General features: G+C 38.4%; 1 protein-coding gene across 1 annotated transcript in view; it reads left to right on the forward strand.

Annotated features, from left to right (window-relative positions):
- Positions 1–1,683: 1,683 nt before the first annotated feature.
- Positions 1,684–24,398, forward strand: part of CNTNAP5 (contactin associated protein-like 5) — an 827,651-nt gene continuing 804,936 nt past the window's right edge. Inside the window, exon 1 of the mRNA XM_012727192.1 lies at positions 1,684–1,835. Within this exon, the coding sequence (XP_012582646.1) occupies positions 1,754–1,835 (82 nt within the window). The 5' untranslated portion in view covers positions 1,684–1,753. The remainder of the gene's footprint in view (positions 1,836–24,398) is intronic.

Raw genomic sequence — 24,398 nt, forward strand, 5'->3', positions numbered from 1 at the left:
ACAATAGGGTCATTTATTTATAAGTGAGAGAAATTTCATGATTATTTTCTAATAAAAATGACTTCTTTATCTAATGGCCATTTGGCCACCTTTTAGTATTTTAATAATGTGAGTCTAATCAAAATCACAAAGTTAACCTCAGGCTTTACACAGAAGCTGCCTCAAATGCAGTTCAACATGCTGTAGCTCTTCCACTGGCAGCTGAATGCTAAGAGTTGTCAAGTATACATTTATAGTGTAAAATAAGTCGCCTATTTGCTACTGCTGGCAAGAGGAAGAAAGAGAAGACATCAACTTCCTCTGAAGCTATTCTGTCTCTAACTTGATTGCACTCTTCACATTGGAGAAATCATTATGGCCCCTCATTTTGTTAGGATTTGACAGTTCTCTGACAGCTTCCAATAAAAAACAAAATAAGTTGATTTACGATACAGCAGGAGAGTTCCCAGATGTAAATCAGAAGCCAAAGAGAACCAAGGTTTCTAATAGGAAACCTAGAAAAAAGGAAAAACTACTCTTTCCCATTTTTTTTAAAATTTAAATTCCTTATTCTCAGATCTGGAATCTTATAATTTTATGAATGAACAAGGATCCCTTCTACCCCCAAACATCCAACACACACACCTTGGCGTTCATCATCACCATACCAATTTCTCTCCTTTTCTCTCCAGTCAGGCGCCAGCGAACCACCTGGGCTCCGGAACCCAAAGCACCCTGCAGCACTTGCCCAAAGCTTTGTGCCAGCATCAAGGAAAAGAGATGGAAACGTGGACTGCAGGTAAACGGATGAACGTTGGGATTCGGGTAGGGGGTCAGCAAAAAGCTGGAGAGCGGACAAAATTCTAAACCGCTAGGTCAAAATTGCAGTATTATCAATACCCTCAGCCTCCCATACTACGGAAGAAACACAAGGGAGATCAAATAGCAAAATTCAAGTCTTCACTCTCCTCTCAGAGGGGGAAAAGGGGGGAAAAATAAAAAAGAATAGAAAAGAAAAGCATCTCCTTAGTTCGTTGCAAAGCTTTCCATGGGAGATTCCCTGTTGCTAATGCCTTCTGTCTTCCCACTCCTTTTAGTATCTCTTCAGTAACGTTCTTCGAAAACCTGATTTAAATTTCAGTATCTTTATTCGCTCCCCAAATTAGGGAAGAAGGAGGGAACGCGGAGAAAGAGAGAAACAGTAGTGAGGGGGGAGAGAGATATTTCCTTTCCCACTCTCTCCCAGGTAGCCAAAGCACACCGCAGCGGCGCAGCGGCGGTGAGGAAAAGCGCCCGAGCGGGGCGAAGAGACCCGCCCAGGCCGCTCTTATAGGAGAGCGCGGGGTGGGCCTGGCCGGGGGCGGTGCCGCGCGGCGGCTCGCCTATAAGGAGCTGTCCGCCGCCCGGGTGCTGATTCCAGCTCTAGCGTCCGACGAGGTGGATTTGGCTGCCACCGACCTCAGCCACTGTGGTTGCAATTGGCTTCGGATTTACACCTTTAAGGAGCGGGGAGAGAAGAAGGGGTTCAGAAAAAGCGAGTACAGCAAGCGGCTTTTGCGGGGAACTGTAGCTTCAGCCGAAGCTCCAGAGAAGACCCCGCTAACGGTTTCCATAGAGCTCTGGGCACGGGATGGAGTGAAGCAGCGAGTGACTCTTGAAGGGGGGGTGGGAGGGGGTCAGGCGGTGCAGAGCAAAAAAGAAAGCGAGAGAAGAAACCATAGCTGCCGCCTGCGAAATTAGGATTCAATTGGGAGGGACCGCTTACCCAAGGGAAATGGATTCTGTACTACGGCTGACCAGCGTTTTCACTTTGCTGTTCTCCAGTTTGTGGCATTTAGGATTAACAGCGACAAATTGTGAGTACCACAACATGGGAGCCTGTAGATGAGGTGGGGAGTGCTAGCCTTTGAAAAGACCCTCGACTGTCCAAACAGGCTCAATTGTGTTGGTTCTGAGGGGAAGAAAAGGGGGGAAATGCTGATGGGTGTGATTCCTTCACTCTAACCATCCCAAAAGTTAGCAGAGCTCAAATGAGCTAACACCGCTGAATTTTCTACCCTTCTTGAATTGCAAAGTTCAGGGTAGAGGAAAGGTCCTCTTCCTTTAACCTCCAGCCAGCTGTACGTTCTATGCTTGCCTGATCTGTGTCAGTGCTTTTCTGGCAAGGACCCTGTGTTGAGATTATATGCATTGGGGGGTTGACTTTGCAGGGACAGCAGTGGTCCCAGCCACAGCACTCAGTGACAGCAGCTCATTTCTGAATGTGGCTGCCTGGAATTTGTCATATTCCCAGTGCCTCCCAATACATGATTTTCAGTTCTCCTGTAGGCAGAAGGCTCTCTAGTTGGGGTATCTTACAGCCAATAGGCATAGATTTAACAGAATTGGGAGTTTGGGCCTAAGAGTCATGGCCCAATGTAGTGGAACCACAAGATCAATGGCTGCCCCTGTTACAGGAGGAAGAGCTTTGATGTACACTCTACATCCAAAATCTTTGTGCCAAAGAACACATAATGAATATGCAGTAAGTATACACTCTATTGTCCAAGCTCTAACCTCGGCAAGTGCATGGCATTTAATTTAATAGGCAGGGTGACTGGACACCTGGGGGTCCACCACCTGCACTATGTACTTAAAGAATCCAATTACTCAAACTTGAATAAATTCTAGGGCTATCAGAGGTTCAAGATCAATAGCTCAACTGCCTCCCCAGGCAAAGAAGGGGAAGTTTTTCCAGCTCTGGAAACTCCTAAATGAGAAAGAATAAAACTAAGCCCATCTGTGTTGTTTTCAAGTCTGATTTATCGAGGTTCCTGAAGTTTCTGGGCTTATTCCCTATCTGTCAATTTTTCACAAACTCAGAAATGTTTAAGTATATTGGACACTCAGTTTTGATTTTTTTTTTTTTTTTTGGTAATCTGAAACATTATCGACAGACTTAAGTAGGAGGACTACTTAGTACTTCTGGGTCTTCTACCTCACCCCCCACCTTGTTAGGTCCAAGAGTAACTTGTGTAAGACATAATCACCTCAAAGTTATATCTCAAGGGAAGACAATTAGACAAATGCTATTTACTGAAAAATGTTCCAAAGTAGAGTTAATATTTCTATCTGTGAGGGAAGTTTTGGGGATTTAGAATCTCTAGCTAGTAGTAATGACTTACAATGATTTTATTAAAGTTTGTATTCTAACGGAGTTCTGATGAGGTCAACCACTCTAAAAAGGAGAATCCAAGGAGCCTTAGTTTAGAAATTATTTCAGAGAATTGATAAGGATAGCTTGGAATCTGACATGTCTCTTCTCCTCCTCCCCCACTCTTCTTTCCTTTTTCTCTAGTTCTCCGCCTTTTTCTTCTTTTAAATGAAATTGTTCCCATGGTGCTTTAGAAGACATTTAAATGGTTTAATATGAGTAAGTTGGGCATGCTGTTGAATTAGTTTCTCTACCTATTAGAACACTAGAGGTCAGTATTGTCCTAATGATGCAAAGGTGTGGCAGCAAACTAGCATTTTTGTTTGTTTGTTTTTTTGATTCACACACTTACCTATCTGAAAATAGTGAATCATATTTTGAAGAAACAAAGGTTGGATGAGGGATAAGAATGAAGTAAATCAACAAGAATATGATTTGTGCTTCCTTATACAGCACCTTTTCTTAAGTCAGAAAAAAATAAGTTATAGAATGTCATTTTCTATAAATTAATCAATTATATTTAAACTGTAATAATAATGACCATAAAACCTAAGTAGCATTAACTTAAAGCTCATTCTTATCACTACCAATTCAACAGTGAAACTAATTTTGAACATTTAAAGGGAAACTTCATGATAATAAGCTTTGATATTTTGTCAGTGACAATTTAATTTCCCTATTTACAATCAACATTTCAGTTGAATGCACATTGCTTACTAAATATTTTGGGGTCAATGTTCTTAAAGTGCCATGATATGTATTTTTCATTATACTGACAAAATGTATTAAATCAATGAACAATAGATTAGTAGAAGAAAATTCCTTCTGAACTGAACCTATGATGGTCTTCAGAAGCTGTGTTACAGAATCTGTAAGAAGAAAACTAACATTCCCCAATTCTTCTAGATTTTTATGATTCACTCATATCATCCAATAAGTAAAGTAAAGTGACTTAACATTTATCTGTACTCCACTGATATTTTAAATATACATATTAATAAAGAGAAATCTCCTTTCAAATAATCAATTTGTCTATATTTATGAATTATTGAAAACATTCTGTTCAAACATTTTTTTCGTCACTTAAAAATATTACTTTACATCCCTGTGACACTAGTTTTAAAAGTAGATTATTTATGCACGATGCTATGTGCTATCTAGACATATCAGTAAATTTGGTCCAAGTAAAAATAACTTTTAATTGATAGTTCTTTTAATGTTTTTTCCATTATTAATCCTGTTTGTGTGATATACATTTGTCTGTATATAATTCATGCAATATGTGACTAATAGTTGAACATTTATCCTCAAGAAGAAGATATGTTTACCAATTATAAATTTTAAATGTAATTGAGTAAATAAAGTTAAAATGAAGTAAATAAAGTAAAAATAAGTCTGGTCAGAGGCTACTTGCTGTGTACATATTATGAACCTGTGTGAAGATCATAATCACCCACAAGTAATAAAATGCCCCAGCTTAATATTTTTAGAATATTAAGTAGTTACAGCACTTTCTTTGGTTTTAACTTTAGGGAATTAGTTAATTTTAGCTGTAGATATGATAAGCTATTGTGAAATCAAATTCTGTTTTATATGTTATATCAGCTCCTTTAGCACAAGGCCAAAATAATGTGATTTTATTGGTTTGAGTAGAACCAGGGGTTTGAAATGCTAAGGATTTCTAGTCCAGTTACGCCATAGCTAGCATGTCAAATGTCTATCAGGTTATGCAACCTTCCTGTGCTTATATACTTGGGTATAAACCAGCAATTGAGATACATTTCTACACCTAAAGATAAAAGCTGCTTAATATTTGACTGAAGCGATTCCTCAAATAATAGGTACATTTAAAGATTATTATAATGGAAAACATTCATTTAGAATATAAAAGGGGTCTAGAAAACTTGTAGGGGTCACTATTTATTTTTAAGGATAACAAATGTGCATGATTATGGAGAACCTTAAGTTTGACTAAGAAGTCACTTTGAAGGACTTCTCAACTTCTTATCTAAATTTTGTGTGTTCTAAACTCATACTGATAAAAACCTTGAGAGACAGTGAGAGAAAGAACAGCAACTTTAGTTTAACCCTTTCATCACAGACAGAACTTCTTCTACAATATATGAGTTTTCAATCATAATCATAGAGCTTCAAATAACGAGATGTGCTACACCCTAACTTATCTGAATTTCACGCACAATTGTAATAAAAAAGCAATATTATAAATAAACAAATATCAAGATGATTATTGTTTTTCATTAAGCATTTATCATTAACTTTTCCTCTCATTTTCCAGTCGGAAGAAGTGAAGGGAGCATGAAAGTGTGCATTTAGAAAAGTCCTAGAGATTTGTACTGGTTGAAAGGGCTTGTCTTTGTCAATACTTATGAATCCTCTTTCTTTTATCTTCACATACTTTCTCATCTCCAAACCAGATTCATATTTCTTCAACTGGAATGTAAATGAAACAAGATATCCAATTTCACATAATGGTACAGAATTATGAGAGAAATTGTTTCCATATAAATAACTGCAGTTCCTTATTCTTATTCTTCTTAAAATGAACAACTGCTCTCTAAATTGCAGTTTTCTTTTTTCCTTGCTTCTCTTCACAGTCTCCTTTCCTCACACTTAGGATCCAATTTTCCTTTACTACAATGCTTTGCTTCTCAGTGCCCATTTGTTATAAAACAAATTATTATGAGCTCATTTGAAATGTTTCTAAAACCTTTAGTTGCTGATACATTATTCCTTAGCTTATGTGTCATAACTGTTGAAATATGGCCTGTATATGCAGAGGTAATAAGTCTGTTATATTGGAAAGTGGGAGAGGGTCTAAAGACCTTACTTGAAATTCCAGCATATAACATTCATTTTTAAAATAAGACCTTAATTTGAAGCTTCAGTGTACTCACTGAGAGCCAACAAAAATATTTTTAATTCAAGAAAAATTGTCTTCATTAAAACTCTGACACCTTATGGTTGGTGACCTTGTAAAGATCGTTGACTGATACTGATGATAATGATGTATTTAATGAAGGAACTCTATCAAATGATTATTAAAGTCCTATCTAGTCCTAATGTAGATAGGGCTGCATTGATGTTGCCGACTGGTTGTTCCATTTGGATACTTCAGGGATGGTTGTACTCAAAATTGCTAAGCAATTGAATTTAGAATTACAACATAATAGGATTTTAATTCCTACTAACTGCTATGCACTTTATATCTCTCACTTTATATACTGTGTCCACAAATTTTAGGTAGACTTTATTAAATCCACTTTCCAAATGAGTACATTTAAGGTTAAGAAAAATTAATAATTTCCCCAGCATCATGAAGCTAATTAGTGAAAACAATCAAAATCTGAACCTGTATCTCGCTCTCTCTAAAGACCAGACTCTTCCCAAGATATGGAATTAATCCCCATGTATTTAGTTAGGATCTGTGTGACAACATGAGATATTTGTCTTGGGATACCTATGGCTGATTTCTGTAGCTCTTTATGGACAGCAAAGGACACTGAATTAGCAGTTTCTACCAGAGCCAACTTTTGAAATTATTCTTCTAATTAGAAAGTATAACTTATTACTACTTGGGAAATGCCAAGATATTATTATGCATAGCTCTTATATGAAAGAAAAATATTCATATTATTTGGTTGGATATGATACCTGAAGAATGGGCCCTGCATTTATGTAAGCCTGTTCATTCTATGAGTTCTTTGCTGATGATCTTATTTATGCATCAAGTAGCCATTTGTTCCTAAAACTGAAAGTCTGGCCAGCTGACTTTCAATAATAAGTCAAACCAAGTTTGAGTTATTTATTTTACAATTTTAATGAGCATTTCCTATATAGTCTAAAAACACACAGATATATTTTCATAACACATGTTTCAATACGAAAAGGAAAAAAATGAATTCCAATTAATGGGGTTTTAGTAGCAAACCACTAGAAAAATGTTATCTTATTGTAATCCTCTATTATACTGGTGACATTATTTTGAGTCTCTGATACTATCTTTTTTTTTTATAACTTATATTTTTAAGTATTTATTTATGCATACAGAACTGGGGTAACGGCCAGAGATGCAGTGGGTGAAAGGATTCACCAGACACAGGGTAGGGAACAGAACAAGCAGATTGACCAATTACACTATTGGGGGGAGCAGTGGGTGGGTCAGGAGAGGCCTGCCACACCATGTGGGTCAGCTCCGGGGCTGGGGATCAAACTCTCACTGAAGCATCTGCAGCTTGCTTGCAGTGCTGGGCTTTAACCTGTTGCACCACCAGGGAGGGCCATCTGATGCTATCTTTTAAAGCTATGGTTGGGAGATTTAAGTATTCATAGTTTGTGTGTGTTATTCATTTGGAAAATTAATGAAGAATTTTTTTGCAACAAAAGGTTCTTTTTTTCTGTGAAACTGGAGGAAATATATATATATATATATATACATACATATATATATGTATATATATATGTATATATATGTATATATATTCCTTGACCTCAAGAAACGTTGAAAACATGCAGACAGAAAAATAAAACTGTTATCATGTGAAAGTGGCAAATGCTGTGACAAAGGTCAACACAAATTGTATGTAAGGCAAAGAGTCTTTCAGAATGGCTGGGCATCAAGGCAGATTCTGGGAGGGAAATGAAATTTAACCTGATATTTAAGCAACGTAGACTTCACTAGGTGGAGAAATAGGACGATTATTTCAGGCTTTTTTTTTTTTTGTGAAGGCATGAGAGTGAGGGATACTGAAGTGACTGCTTTTAGGAGTGGCTCATAGGAATAGGGATAGAAGGGGAAAAATACAGAAGTAGGCACCCATTGGAGTATTTTATTTTTATTTTTAAAGTTATGAAGAGTCATTGAGGAATTTCATACATGCAAATATATAGTAAGATAATTGTTACAAATTCACTGGATGAAGGGTACACTAGAAAGAGTGAAGACTAGTGGCAAAATAAAACTAGTTAGTTAATTATTATAATAACTAGGGTGATAATAAGGACTGGAAAAATGTTTCAGAATGTGACAACTTTACAAAGAATCAGAAAGAAAATGATCCAAGACCTAGAGATAGACGAGTTAGTAAGCTCACAGAAGGCACGGATTTGTGGTTAAAATGTGTTTTATAATTGCTCCCATTGTTTTTGACAAATGATTGCTATAGATGCTGAAAAAGATGTTCTGTTCTTTCAAATGAAGTTCTTCTTCAGGAATACCAAACGACCATATTCTCAGTGCAGTATATTTCATATTTGCATGACACCATATAGCACATGCTGTCTGTATACATCATCCTGATGCATCTTCTAGTGTGTAAATTTTGCTGGTTTTTGTCAGCAGAGTGAGAAATAGTCATTAAGGAATGTGTAATTAAGCCTCAGCATCCCCATTTTCATTCCCCCTCTAAAAGGGGGATAAACCAGAGATCATTACTGGTATCAGCGGTTGCTCAGCGGAAAAAGAAACAAGGGGAAGTTGGGTGTGCCATTTTGATTTGCTATCATTGGTAATTGATTTGCTGGCATAAATTCCATGTCTCTACATTTATAATTGCTTTTGTGCATATTCTTCAGGGTTGATTAATGCCATCTGTTCACTAGATCAGCTGAATTGATTGAGTTTTAAAGGATGACAACAGTAATGTTGAAGATAGAAAGAAAATGAAGGGAAATGCCAAAACACTGCTCATGATGTATATTATTTTTAACTATCCACCTTTAGAAACAGAAATATCCCTCTGAAGACAGTCCAAGGCAAAAAGCAATCTAAAGAAGTTTGCCTAACAGACAGATGATTGTAGGTGGTAGACTAGGTCTCTGTTTGCAGAATATGTATGTTTTTTTCAGTTTTCTCCCTCCCTCCCTTCCTCTCACTTTACCTTCCTTCCTTTCCCACTCCTTCTTTCTGTTATGGGCCATGAATTTCGGGTGTTAGTGTTGTTTTTTTCCTAAGCTCATGATAGTGTTAAAAATGTAAGAGGAGGAAGAAAAAACTCTGATGGATTCCAGTGCTGACTGCTAAACTGTGTGGGCATGATCACCAAATGTGAAGCCTCCCTATTATAGGGCAGGCCACCAGGGCTGTGCCACCCACAGACACAGGGGAAAGCCTCGTTCTCACTCCTCCACCCATCTGTCCCCAAACTGCTCTTCTGCCAACTCCATTAAACTCCTGATCTGTAAATATGGGAAAAGACCTTTCAATCCTTTCAAATAGCAATAAAGTACCAAGCCCCCACTGGGAGAGAAAATACAGAAAAGTAAATCTAGACTGAATTATACTTGACAGAAAGAAACAAACATTTTCCAGAGTAAAGACTTCTAGAACAGATAGCATCCAGTATTTGGAGGAAGAGGAGAGAATGCTCTAACTTAAAAAGGGCAAAGAGGCCCTCCTGGTGGTGCAGCGGGTTAAAGCACAGCACTGAGAATCTAAAGCCGCTTCCGCATGAATTCGATTCCCGCCTGCCCCGGAGGTGACCACACGGCGTGGCAGACCTCTCCTGGCCCGCCCGCTGCTCCCCTCAGCAGTGTACTTCGTCGATCTGCTTTGTTCTGTTCCCCACTCTATCTCTGGTGAAGCCTCTCACGGTCCCTAAGCCTCTGGCCTGTACCCCAATTCTGTATGCGTAAAATAAATAAATCTTAAAAAAAAAGGCAAATAATGGGAATATTCCGCATATTTATGACACGCTCCTGATTTTTCTTACTAAACATCCATCTTTTTAAAAAAATATTTATTTATGCATACAAAACCAGAGTACAGTCTAGAAGTGCAGCGGCGGTAAGAGGATTCACTAGAGACAGTGGGGGAGCAGAACAGGCAGATCAGCAAAATACACTGCTGAAGGGAGTAGTGGGCGAGACTGGAGAGGTCTGTTGTGCCATGTGGGTCACCTCCAGGGCCTGGGATCAAACTCTTGCTGAAACAGTTACAGCTAACTTCCTAATGCTGTGTTTAACCCGTTAGGCCACCAGGGAGGTCCCTGAAGGTCTTTCTGAAAAGATTGAAGGCAGCGGTTAGGCACTGAAAGGGTGATTAGAACAGTGGCGATGGCTGAAGCTTCATAATTCTTGGTTGATTTAATTCACAGTGAGCATTTCTTTTAGCTACTACTCAGAACTTGCAGAATTAGTTGGAGTGTATAACAGGAGTTACTTGTATAAATGTGGGAATTCAACAATTATAGCAGTTATAATTACTAATGAGCCTCAATGGATTCTCTCAAAATAAGTTATAATGTAAATTAGGTCAAAGACAATCACATGCCCATTCTCTAACGAAGGTCTACTGTTTGCTCCTTTCTTCTGGGTAGTCAGAAAGCTGAGAGATTTCAAGGTAAACACAAACTTGTTTTCACTTCACTGCTTCTGTCGAAGGTGCCATGCAGAAATGGGATCCTCTTTTCAGAAAAATGTGACTGTCTGGATTCCTCACATGTTTCCAGGGCTCTGATATAGTTTGATCTCTGTTTTGGACTTTCCCAGTAGACTTGCATACAGACTGAGTTATAAAGAGAACACCACTGATGAATGGAGAAAGGATTTTCATCTAGAAAATGAGGGAGTAAATCCCATCCAGAAAACTGATCAAGCCCTTACAGAAGATGTCAATATGACATCCTTGATGTGTCCTTGAACCAACCTTGAGAAAAATCAGTGGGTCTGGGCATGAGTTTATATCAAGTGTTTGTAGCAGCCCATACCCTCCCATTGTAGAATGCTAGCAAATGGAGGTAAAATCTAAAGGTTTGAGAAACCTGTATTTCCATCCCATGTCCTGAGAATGCCTGCTGAATGTCTGCTTCTGGTGAGTGAATATTGAATTGTGCTTTTGGTGGGTTAAAGAGTCAGATGCTTGTACAATGATTGATAAATGTCTACATGCTTATTCCAACTTCAAGTACCTCATATATTGACTTGAAAATAACTAAGAAATGTCTACTGTGCATTCACCTCTCCTTATATACATAAAATATTGCAAAATGGCTTTATTTGAAATATGTGACTAGGGGAAGGGTTGGGTTGCTGTCTATATAGTTTCAGAAACAGTAACAATAAGATAAATAAATAAAAGATAACAAGACCACTTTATGGTACAAAGCCTTGGCTGGCAAAGTGACCAGCAACTTGACTTTATTCATGCACACTTTATTAAGTACCTCTCTTCATTGCTTTCTTTTTTTTTAAAGATTTATTTATTTATTTATTCGTACAGAACTGGGGTACAGGCCAGAGATGCGGAGGGTGAGAGGGTTCACCAGAGGCAGAGTGGGGAGCAGAACAGGTGGATCGACGAAGTACACTGCTGAGGGGAGCAGCAGGCAGGTCAGGAGAGGTCTGCCACGCCATGTGGTCACCTCCAGGGCCGGCGGGATCAAACTCATGTGGAAGTGGCTTAAGCTTCGTTGTGCTGTGCTTTAACCTGCTGTGCCACCAGGGAGGGCCCTTCATTGCTTTCTTAACTTCAATTTTCCCCACCTTCCAATTTGCCTTCTATTCTATTTCCTGTTGCTTCCTTATTCTGCTACCCTCAGCTCTCCTGCTCTTCTATTCTCGGCCTATTCTTTTTTTTCTCTTTCCCATTTCTCTCTGCTTTAGATCTCCTTTTCCTTATACTTTCTATTTCAAGTAACATTTACTAAATGATTGGTTTGTATCTTTAACACTTTATGCTAATGCTTTCCATGCTTCTCCATTGAAGTACCGCTCACTCACCCTAAAAAAAGAGTGTATGAGAACCCAGGGGATTCTGAAAACTTAGCTTCAAGTAGCCACTGAAGCATGTAATTTCTTGAATTGTATCTAAAATGCTCAGGCAAATTTTCATTCTACTCTATATTATTTCATGCTTATATTAGGATAAAAAGTACTTTCCCCAAATCTCCAATTATAGATGATGAGCAAAATGTATTCGCTTAACTAGGGTGGAGAGTCCCACTTGCCAAGGGGCACAGCCCTTTGCTTTTGGTTCTTTTCCCTATTCACATCTTCCAGAATCCCTCCATGAAGGAGAACAGCTTTCCTGTGTCTCCTCTCATCTTGGACCAACAGGTTAGCTTCATTCCCCATCAACCTAGGAACTACAGATTATGATAAACTACAGATAATGAAAAGTGAGAAGGCTTATCAACTCACAGGAAGAAAGGAGACCCATACACATACTTAGTAAACACAAAGGGAGTTTTCAGAGGAGCTATGGTGAGTAGTTGGCTCAGCCCACTCCATGCCTGACTACATCCACTGTGTTCACCTGGTATGTGCTGCCGCTTCCATGGAGTTTGCCTCTGAGTGACGGAGTGCTATCCATGTTACTGCAGTCGGGGCAATGATGCTGAGTCCTTGCTAATGAGGCTTAGTTCCCCAGGATATTAAAAGAGATTATTGTCTTTATTCTCCATCAATAAGGACACTTCTGATTTAATTTTATTTTTTGCATAGAAGAACTGGGGTACAGGCCAGAGGTGCAGGGGGTTGGGGAGATTCACCATAAACAGAGTGGGGAACAGAACAGGAAGGTCTACTGAAATACACTGCTAGGGGAAGTAGGGGTGAGACAGGAGAGGTCTGCTGTGCCATGTGGATCATATCCCTAGCCAGGGATCAAACTCAGGCTATAGCAGTGATAGCTCTGAAGCTTAACCCCTACAACAAAAAAGAAGTCTTCCAGGAAACTTTAATTTATTTATGTATATATACAGAACTGGGTTGCAAGCCAGAGGTGTGAGGGGGAGAGGGTTCAGCGACAGAGTGGGGAGCAGAACAGGCAGAAGTACTGAAATACACTGCTGAGGGGATCAGAAAGGCGCGATAGGAGAAGTCTGCTATGCCATATGGGTCAGCTCCTTGTCTGGGGAATCAAACTCATGCTGCAGTGGCTGCGGATAGCTTCATAGTGCTGTGCTTTAACACATTGTGCCACCACAGAGGACCCCCAAGGAAACTTTTGATACAAATGAAAGAAATATAAATAGCATGTTGACATATTGGAATTTAGCAATAAAGTTATACAATGTGACTTTGTTGATGGGATCCCAATGCTACACATCATGATGGAGTGATAGCTGGACAGACCCCATTCCATTTTTCTCACACTGCAATGCAACAGTTGTTCTATTCATTTGAAAGTAAGTGTTTGTTGGCATGGATAGTTACATACTTTACCCAAATCAAATAGCTAGGTGGTGGTCGTCTGGAATCAAGACCCACTTACCTTACTTCAAAATCTATAATTTTCACTCCACCTGATATTTCATTAAAACTAAAGCTAAATCTGAACTCTTCTTAAACTTGAGAATATATCCATCTTTTCAGAACAAGGTTGATCCAGAGAAAAACCTTATCAGTCTAGACTGACAAAGTCCTTCCCTGTGTCCAGGTCATCTTATTCCAACCTTGCACGCTGTACTTTCCCTCTATCTCAAAGTCATGGTCTGAAAGTGCCTGTCAGTCTATGTTACCATTTGTAAATTGTGGTTGTATTGCTCATTCATGTTTGGGCAATCGACTCCTTGACATGTGTTTGATGCTGTACTAATAATGCTTTTGTGAAGTCTGTGATATGGTGCCCACTTTTAATATAACTGTCCTAATTTCAGGCTACCTACAAGACCTTTCTCAATAAGTGCAGTATTTCCATTACCATATGATACTCACCGCCCCTAAAACTTGTTAGGTATATGTTCTGCTGTGTTTGTGTTTAAAACTTGATATTACTAAGAATAACCTTTCTTATGCTACTTAGATTAGAGATCAAACAGGCAAGGGTTAGATGGTATTTAGAGCCTCATTCCATCTTTGGACCACAAAGTTAATTTCAAAACCAGCCACAGCCTCCTGTCACTGATGAGAATAGATGGAAGTGTCCACACCCAATACCATTATTCTTCAGCACAGGCAAAGAACAAGAATAACACTGAGCACCTGCTTAGCAACCTCAGAGCACCTTGATAGTAAACAGCACAGCACACTGGTGAGCTTCCTTTTATAAACTGAATGGAAGTTCTTTGCTTTGTGATCAGCTCTCCTGATGTTGTACTCTTGACCTGAATTATTAACTGGCTTAGTTAGATCAGTCTTTATGTTTCTTATGTTTCTGTTGTCCTCTCTTTCAGCCTTTTTTTTTTTTTTTTTTTTTTTTTTTATTGTGGGCTTTGTTTCTCAGGTTTAGAGAAGCTAAGTAGTTTGTTTGATGTCCAGCCTTGCCACTTTGCCTCTATCCACCGCTACTGTCGAGAGGGAAGAGAGATGCTTGAAGTAGCTCCCACTCAGACAACTAATAAATGTGTGTTATAGTTCTCAAAAATAATTGATGGCTCAAGGAGTAAGCCTCAAATATTCAAACTATTTTAAGAGCAGAACTTTGGTTTCCAAAATGAAATCTCACATACAATTTCAGGATGTAGAATAAATTACAAGAGCATTGCTTTGGGGGAAAATAGAGACAGAAGGTGTAGAAAGTCACTATTCAGCTTATTCTTTTCTATGATTCTTCATAGAATTGGTGCACACATACAGGTTTAATGTTAGTTTTCTCTCATGGTTGATATATCAGGCAGAACTTTACATGTGTATACATTCTATGTGAACTGCTTATTCTGGTAAATGTCAAGATTTATTATCCCCCAAGGTCAGTATTGACTTTGTTGTCACCTTTGTGAATATTTACCTCTCTAGATAATTAATTGAAATGGGCACATGGCTGGAAATTAATATCTATTTATTTTCTGAAATCGAATGTGTTTTGCCAAGAGGATAGATAAATGCTGTTGGAAGGTGCACAGACAAGTTCCGCTGTGGCTGCTGTTTCATCATGGTGTTGAATAAGCATCCTTTACATTCTGATTCATTGTGGTTACTGTTTTGTAGTTGTTCTTTCACTGCTTCTTTTAACAAATAGACAGAATGTGAAACTTCAAATATATTCAGTTTGACATTTCAGTGATATAATCAGGAGATAATGATACTTGAGCATATGGATAATAAGTATACGTGGGTTTAATGAGCAACGTGGCCTTGCAATTTATTTAGGCCAAGATATAGTTACCTGAGAAACACAAAGCTCCATTAACAATGATCTAATTAAGTGAAAAATACAGGCAGAGGTATAAAATAACAGAATGGCTTGCTTATTCTTTAGATAAAAAAGCTACCTCTGACTTGTCAGTTTTTAGAGATGTAATAATGTATGTCAGTGTGAGTATATACTAGTGTGTGTGACCCTGTCTGTGTGTCCCTGTCTTTCTGTACCTGTATGTGTGTATTTTTAACAGTGTTCACTTGTTTATTAATAAAAGTCGATACCACATGCTAAGACATATTTTAGTATATTACATCAGGTTGAAATCCTTTCTAAAATTTGAGTCGACAGCAGAAATTATTTCCTGTTGTTCTTGTCATCACTTGCATAAATTTTGGAACTGAGTAAAATATATACAGTGAGTGATATTCTTGCTTAAAAAGATGTGCTAAGTATCTATTTAAGTAAAAGTGTAATGTTAGCAGGTGCTGTGCGCTGTTATATATTCATGGAATGTACATGTTTTCATAGACAAATATTCACTTACAATGTATTCTTGGTTTTGTCCTTATAAACAAGAAGGATTAGTTTAGCTGTCATCTCAGCAAATCTTTTCCAGCTGTTAATAGTCTGGTAAAGACCTGGACTTAGGAAAGAATATTATAATTAAGCATAGACTCTGACTTAGTAGTCAAGGGAATAAACCACTGTGAAAAGTCATTAGTAAAGTTAATCCAAGAAATATCTGAGCAAGTGAAACAAAATCAATTCAAGGGGAGAATGTATAACTCTATTGATATTCTCACCCTTGTTGATACATTGTTTGAGGTAAAGATTTCTATGTTTTCTGTATAAATATCAATTTTTGTTGGGAAATTCAACTTGACTTATTGGGTTCCTATAGCTAAATGTTTCCTGGCTTCTTTTGGGGGAATGATATCATTTTGTGTGTGGGAAATAAAAATGCCTCACAAATGAGCCAATGATAGTCTCATTTTATACAGCCTCCAACCTCATCCCAGATTAGAAACTTGCTTGGCAGTGTCTGAAAACATGTTCATTTTTACAACTGATGTATGCTCCTGGACGGTGGTCAGAGATGTTAATAAACATTCATTCATGCACTCCACAGCAGTATTATTTACCCCAAGTGATGAGAAAACCAAAGTTTGAGAAACTCTAGTTGAGATCTCTCAGTTATTTCTGATGACCATGTGCTAACTGATACACACAAATGAAATCCTTTCAAAACATCTAGTTCTGTAGAAAATCTATAGAGTCGCAGAAGAAATGAATTTTTCCCTTATTTTGCCATTGACTGCCTGTGTGACTTAATGACAATCATTCCATATTCTTCCTAAATCAGGGTGATAACATCATCTCGGACTATATGCTGTCATGAGTACCAGATGAGATAAAGAGTGACTTTGCAAAACCTGTACATGTGTACTTTAGATTTTTCTGATATTTATTAAACATTTAATAATATGGAGGAATGATGGCCTTGTAGGTTTTTTTTTTTTTTTTTTTTTTCTGGTCTAATGCTTATTCTCTTGAAATATTTGACTAGACTACTTTTGGTTGACAGATTGTTATCAATAGTTACAGTTTGTTTTATACTAAAGCAGAGCACTTTAGTATAAAACTGAAGTTTCCAAAATGGCCAATTCAGATGCTTCCAAAGTGTAATTAGCCACACAGCTCAGGAAAGACTATCTATTTTGATATCATAGTCTATCTCATTAGCAGTTCCAAGATATGTTAGATAAGTATTCTCACTTTGGTTACTTATCTGCTCCATTTTATCTTCATTTTTTTTAGTCAATTAAAGCAAAATACAGTTTTTATTTATCTTATTAATAGAAATGAGATAGTGGCTCTCAGACCCCTACTATATTTCTGTATTTTTGAGCTAATATTTTTACTTAATTTACATATTTTTACATCATTTTTCATTTTTATACAATGTATCTTTACTACTTCATGTATGGTGCCCAAGAAATTCTCACCAAAAATACACCCATATACTATCACCATCACCCATTGTGCTCTTTCCACCCCTGTTTTGAAACAATTTCCTTCTCTCCCCAGAAGAATGTCTCTGGTTTAGTAGGTTATAAAATGTCAGAGACCAGAATTGTGAAAAAGCATCTATGTGGTTAGTTAGGTCAGCCACAACTTGCATAACCTAATAAGGTCTCCATATTTCCTAAAAGCTTTCAGACTATTAACTACTATCCTATTTCTTAGGAGCCTAGAGGCTTGACATCATTAGACAACTCACTTTCCTCTAAAATTTTATTACTATTTCGAAGGTACCCTTACTCCAGTGTACCAGAACTTCCCCTTTGTATCACCAAACCATCCCCCTTACTGTTATCTGCTCACTGGCACATCTTCAACTAAGTTATCACTCTCTTCATCACTATTCTACTGGAAGTCATATGATATATGAAATTTAAAACATGTCCTTGACTTCAAAATATTTATTGAGGAGTTCAAGGTCAGTGACTTCTTCTCTGACTTAGACAGTATCACTGATTCTATTTCTGTGGGCCTATATTAAAGCCCTTCAGTTTGGACCCTAATTGAAACTATAGTTCATTTTTTTTAAAAACTTATGTCATTGCTACTAGATCTACAAAATAATAAAATAGCTTCACACGTCTTATCTCTAGCACTTGAACTTTAGGTATTAATTATTTTAATTCTTATCTTTGCTTTTATTCTTACAATTTTAGGCATTCTTCCACTACCTGTACTATGTGTTTATCAAGAAAGTAGAATGAAAGGCTATTGACAGAAGACTCATTCCTCCATTCTCACTCCCAACTAGCCCAGTCTATTCACAGAAAATCTTTCATGGATGTTCTATTAGAACTTTTAAGTATGTCCTTTCATGATCTATGAAGTTTTGAGAACCCTTGAAACTGCATACAAATTGCTGGGTATGCCTGTACCTCTGTGCATTTTTTTTTTTTTTTTTGGATAAAGATCTAATAGTTCACCTGATTTTCAATGACCAAGAGTAAATGAACAGGGAAACTTATGAGAGCCTCATTATCTTACCTGTCCTCAGAGAAATGAAGGGGACAGTCTTGCTATGGATACCAGTGATAGGGATTATTTTACCCAAGAATGTAAGAACAGCACCTTCTGTTTCCCAACTCTAGACAGAGTAAATGTGCTCTGAGGGTGTTCAGGGAACATAGAAAGAGCCCCCTCCAGACATAAAAAATATATGTAGAATGCAAAAGCAGATACAGAACAAGGAAACTTTGAAGATTTAACAAATTTGCCAGGGGCTGAGTATGCACATTGCATATAAGCTGGAATTAATATGAATGAACATGAGCATTTTTATTACGGAGAACAGAGATTTAAAAAAAAAAAATCAAAGTTTGTCCCTTTGTCCTCTTTAACCCCTCTCCTGTCATCCCTTCACAAAAGAGAAAAAGACAGACAAGAAAAGCTTAATATCTAGAATTTGCCAGTCTCTGAATATCCACTGAAAACAGCTGCCCCCCACTGAGAAGTCACTGAACCTTAATCATTTTCTATTGCATTAGAAGAAAGATGGCTGAAGTATCCATTTTTTCCTTCAAATGTCAGGTGCCCACAGCAATTAACTAATCACACTCCTACCAGGTCAAGTTAGAGGATGAAGTACATTTCTCCTAAGAAGACAATTGGGTTGTTCATGCTAAGGGAGTTTTCTAGAGAGAGATAAAAAAGGATGTCACATTAGGCAAAGGCTCTACTAGAGATTCTTGTCATTGCTTTCTTTGTGCAGAAAAAGCTAGAATGTGGGGATGAGCCCAGGTTGGAGACTGAAACCTAGCTTTAGGTACATTTTATTTTATTAGATTAATACTGGAATGATTTTCAGAATATCCCATTGTCAGGTATATCATTGATAATGAAATTTTAGAAATCCCTAAAAAAAAAACCCGAGGGGATTGCTGGTTCAAATCATTTTCTCTCAGTACTATCTCAGACTAATAATTGTTTACTTCGTGTATGTTGGCAATAATAAGAACAAGAAAACTAATGAAGTGGGCCTGTTATTAGATGTTGCTTCAATATAGTAACAACTCTAAGTTATTCGCATTTATTTGTACCTTTCATCTCCACATAACCCGGCATGTGAATGCTGAGCTCTATTTTTTCAGGCAAGGAAACAAATACAGAGACATAAAGTCACCAACGAGAGGTCATATGGTAGAAAAGTGGAAATTTCAGCTCAGGTAGTCTGCTCTTAGACTTGCAACCTCAGAATTAGAGTTTGGTATTAAGATTCTCCCTTGACAATGGAGAAAATGTGATGGGGTAAAGAAACTTCCCCAAGGTTTATAACTGGTATACAAAGAACTCAGCTTTGACTTATGTTTGACTGACTACCCATGAGTTATTCCCTTTTTACATACCTTAAAACAACCTGCATGATGAATAAACCCTCATAGTGGAATTCAACCTTGAAAGGGACTGTTCTCTCACTCTGGTGCATAAATCCAAGCAAGCAGAAAGCCTGACCATCTTCTGGACATTATGAAGTCAATCACTCTGAAAACACCATACCTCATGCCATTGCTGTCCACCTCACAGCTCTCTAGTTTTCCCAGGGCCCCCAGTAGAGTAAATGCAGTCAATGACTCAACTACAGAAGGTAGAAGATACATATTTGCGAGAAATGTAAAGCCTTTCACAAGACAGACCTTTCTCCCTTTTCAGTCATATCTCCAATGCACTGTGTCTATTTATCAAGCATCTACAGTGTGTAGCCAGTATGCAGTAGTGATAAAGAGTCATCCCCTGCCTCAGGACAAAGGGAGGTCAGCACAGAGAGGCCCTTGAAGCACTTTTTATGATGCTCTTGTTCTTTTCTTGCTATTCCGCAGCCCCGCCACCACTAGAACTCTCCATTGTTTATCTCAGTCATAGCTATTGCTAAGTCTGGTCTGAAAACCTTTTTATTTCTTTCATTCAGTAACATTTCTCTATGGATGTTGCTAGTTTTCTTATTATGCATATCTGTACTCTTCCCTCATATAGATGTTTCTTTGAGCAATCGTTGTAGTAGTTGTAGTCATTTGTTCCTATGCAACTAGTAGTGTGTGTCGTGAAGGTAGGTACTAGACGGAATCAGACCTCAAAACAAATTCTAGCTCTATCCAAGAAAAGTAATACTGGGAAACGTTTTAACCACCCTTTATCAATAAAACAGAAATGCATTTATTTGCTCAGATTTGTTGTCACCTTCCTGCCAAATACAACATTCATATCTTTTTTTTTTTTTTAAAGATTTATTTATTTGTGCATACAGAACTGGGGTACAGGCCAGAGGCTCAGGGGCGGCGAGAGGCTTCACCAGAGACAGAGTGGGGAGCAGAACAGACAGATCCACGAAGTACACTGCTGAGGGGAGCAGCGGGCGGGTCAGGAGAGGTCTGCCACGCCATGTGGTCGCCTCCGGGGCAGGCGGGGATCGAACTCATGCGGAAGTGGCTTTAGATTCTCAGTGCTGTGCTTTAACCCGCTGCGCCACCAGGGAGGGCCAACATTCATATCTTAATGGGTGCCCTTTGTGATTCTTTCTGTGTCTTGTGTGTGTGTGGGGGGAATCCATGGGCCTCTCGGAGGTATCTGTAAAGATTCTTTTATTTTTAGGTTGATTTATTTATTCATGCATACAGAACTGGGGTGCAGGCCAGAGGCACCAGTGTAGTAAAAGAACACACCAGAGACAGCGTGGAGAGCAGACAGGCAGATCAACAAAGTACACTGCTGAGGGCAGCAGTGGGTGGATCAGGAGAGGTCTGCCGCGCCATGTGGTCACCTCCCTGGCTGTGGATCGAACTTGCACTGAAGTGTCTGTGGCTAGTTTCTAGTTCATATTGCTGAGCTTTCACCCATCACGCCACTAGGGATGGTTCTGGTAGCTGTAAATATTCTGAAGCCATTTTCAAATTATTTGAATTGTTTCTTTTATCATACTTTCAGGGCAGGCAAGTTAAAAAAAAATGAGGTTAATAGGCCTTCATCATTTTTTGTTTTTTTCTTTGTAGACTGTATTCTGACTTTTATCAAGTTTGGGATCTGTAGAATGCTTACTTTCTCCCAAAGCAGGAAGGTTTCAATGTCAACTCCAATCAAATGCATACAACCACAATATGAACTTAGTTGGGGAGGGGTAGGATTCACATTACAATGATGTAAAGATAGAATTAAGTTGGTAAAACAAAAGTAGGGCAAGATAACGAATACCTGCAAGTTTGGGAGGCTGGTGGCACAGAGTGCAGATGACCCTCAGGCATCCCTCCATCTGTCAGGAGAGGGTGGTGGGCTTCGCCTATCAGGGTGAATCATTGGGAGATCTCTCCGAACATTGGAGGGTTTAGGGCAACCTCAATTGCATCACAAATTGCTTCACCTTCAATGCCTGGATATTTGCTATTTTTAGAGCCATCTTATCAAGATCACCTGTTAATTTTTATTAAGCTGAGTGCTCTCATGCAGCCAGGTAGCCCTCTACCCTTACCTTTTGCATGTCTTCCTCAATGAATGGTTAATTTTTAAATTTTTTTTAGTTTATTTTTACATCATTTTGTGCCTTTTTCCATCTCAGTTGTAATCCCTTAGGCTTCCTATCACCAAATCACCCATGTGCCATCACCATAGTCCAGTGCACATCCCTCACCCCCATTTTTTATCCAACTTCCCATTCCACCCCTGTAAAATGTCTCTGGTTGATAGTTGTTCATCATTATTATTTTCTTACCTGGTCCTTTATATTCCTGCTATGAATGAAATCATCTGATATTTATCTTTTTCTTTCTGGCTTATTTCACAAAGTATGATCCCTTTTAGTTCCATCCATGTTGCTGCAAAAGGCATGTGTTTATCTTTTTGATTGCTGAGTAATATTCCATTGCATACATGTAATAAGTGGTTAATTTTAATTGATCTATCACAACTGCTCCTACCATTCCATTAGTCAATGTCATATGCATTGACAATACCCTAACCTGAGTCACCTATAAGGAAATGTCAGCAAGACACATGTCCAGAGAGGCAGAAGATCAGGAATTACCAAACTATGATTATTTGGGTCCCCAGGAACTATTTTGGATGACCTAGTGAGCCTATGACATGAATTGAACAACTTTTTCTTAAAGTTTGTCACTAAAGCAAATATCCATATTTACTGTTCTGGACATTTTGTAAGATGTTAGGATTACATTAAAATATTTATTTTCTTTAATATCAGGATTTCTGAAGGCTTTGATATACTCACACATAAGGGAGACTTTTTTTTTTTTTAAGATTTATATACTTATGCATGCAGAACTGGGGTATGAGTCAGAGGTGCAGGAACCATGAGAGAATTCACCAGACAACAGAGAGGGGAGCAGAGCAGGCAGACCGATTAAGTGTACTGTGGGTCAGGAGAGGTCTACCATGCCATGTGGATCACCTCCAGGGCTGGGATCTAATGGCTGCAGCTCACTTGCAGTGCTGTGTCCTAACCCATTGTGCCACCAGGGAGGGCCAATGGAGACTCTTAAACCAGACCAGTGTTTAAGAGCTAAATTTTCTCCATTACTTAGCCATGCATTTATTTCCCAGTATTGCTGTTCTGTAGAGGTCTCTTTGGGAAAGATTAATATGAGGACTTGTTGATTTCTCACTGACTCTGTCCCTATGATCTCTTTTTACTGGTGCCACCGCAAGGTTTTAGGTTTCTGTCTTCTCATTGTTTTTGAATGCCCTGCAGTGACTTTGAAAGGAGTGTAAGAACATTTATTGACACTAAGGAGCCCACATCTTGCCCTTTGGTCTTTGAAAGCAAGCAATGCAAAAAGATCAAAAAGTTGAGGCACTTTATTTGCAAATCAAGAAATAAGCAGAGATGGTTGTAGTCCATGTGTAAGTCTTAACGTTAGTGTGCTCTCAAAGGATGACTCTGGAGATCATTTTCATCCTGCACAGTCCATCATTTGGTGTATCACTTTCACTTTTCAATATACAGACCTGTATTTTTCTAACCAGAATAAAATTGGCAGTTCTGCTGTTATTCCTGTTAGAGAAAAACATGATGATAAAAAATAGCTAACCTAGGGCCGAGCTGAATTTGAGTTTAAACACAGGATCTCTCCTACTTCTAGCTGAGACTCCCTGAACTTCACTTTTCTGATCTGTGTGTACAGTGATGGTAATATAATTGTGTGTAATCTACATTGCCTTGTATGTATGTATATAAACCTATATGTGTATTATGTACATGCATTACATCATATATACATATACCTATTATAGTATGTATGATACATGCATACTGTTATGTATTATATGTGAGTTATATAATATTAGAAGAAGGTTAAAAAGGCTGCCTTTTACTTTTTTTTTTTTAAGATTTATTTATTCATGCTTATAGAACTGGGTACAGGCCACAGTTGTGGTGAGAGGATTCACCAGAGACAGAGTGGGGAGCAGAACAGGCAGATTGAAAAGTACACTGCTGAAAGTAGCCGCAGTTGGGTCAGAAGAAGTCTGCCATGCCATGTGGGTCAGATCCCTGACCGGGGACCAAACTTCTGCTGCGGTGGCTTTGGAGTGCTTCATAATGCAGTGCTTTTACCTGTTGCGCCACCAGGGAGAGCCCACCTTTTACTTTTTACTTAGAGAATAGTGCTTAAGGATGGATATACACTCACTCGATGGTAGATATTATTATTATTTAATTTTAGATTTATTTATGCATATAGAACTGTAGTACAGACCAGATGTTTGGGGGGGATGAGAGGCTTCACCAGAGACAGAGTGGGGAGCAGAACAGGCAGATGGACTGAAATACACTGCTTAGGGGAGCAGCGGGCGGGTCAGGAGAGGTCTGCTGCACCATGTCATTCACTCTCTGGCCAGGGATCAAACTTGTACTGCAGTGGTTGCCATACCTTCATAGTGCTGTGTTTTAATACGTTTTGCCACCAGGGCGGGCCCAATGGTAGATATTCTTAGTCTAAAGTTTGTGGCCTTTGGAACCCGTGTGCGTTATCTTGCTTTGACAGCTACTTTTAACTGTGATTATTAAGAATAAGGATTTTTAAGAATAAAGGAGTAATTAGACTTTGATAGCAGGTTCTTAGAAGAGAAGATGAGTTAGGAGTCCAATGAAAATGACTGTACAAT

Source organism: Condylura cristata, unplaced genomic scaffold, assembly GCF_000260355.1.
Source record: "Condylura cristata isolate star-nosed mole 26May11 unplaced genomic scaffold, ConCri1.0 scaffold00002, whole genome shotgun sequence".
Classification (NCBI taxonomy): Eukaryota; Metazoa; Chordata; class Mammalia; order Eulipotyphla; family Talpidae; genus Condylura; species Condylura cristata.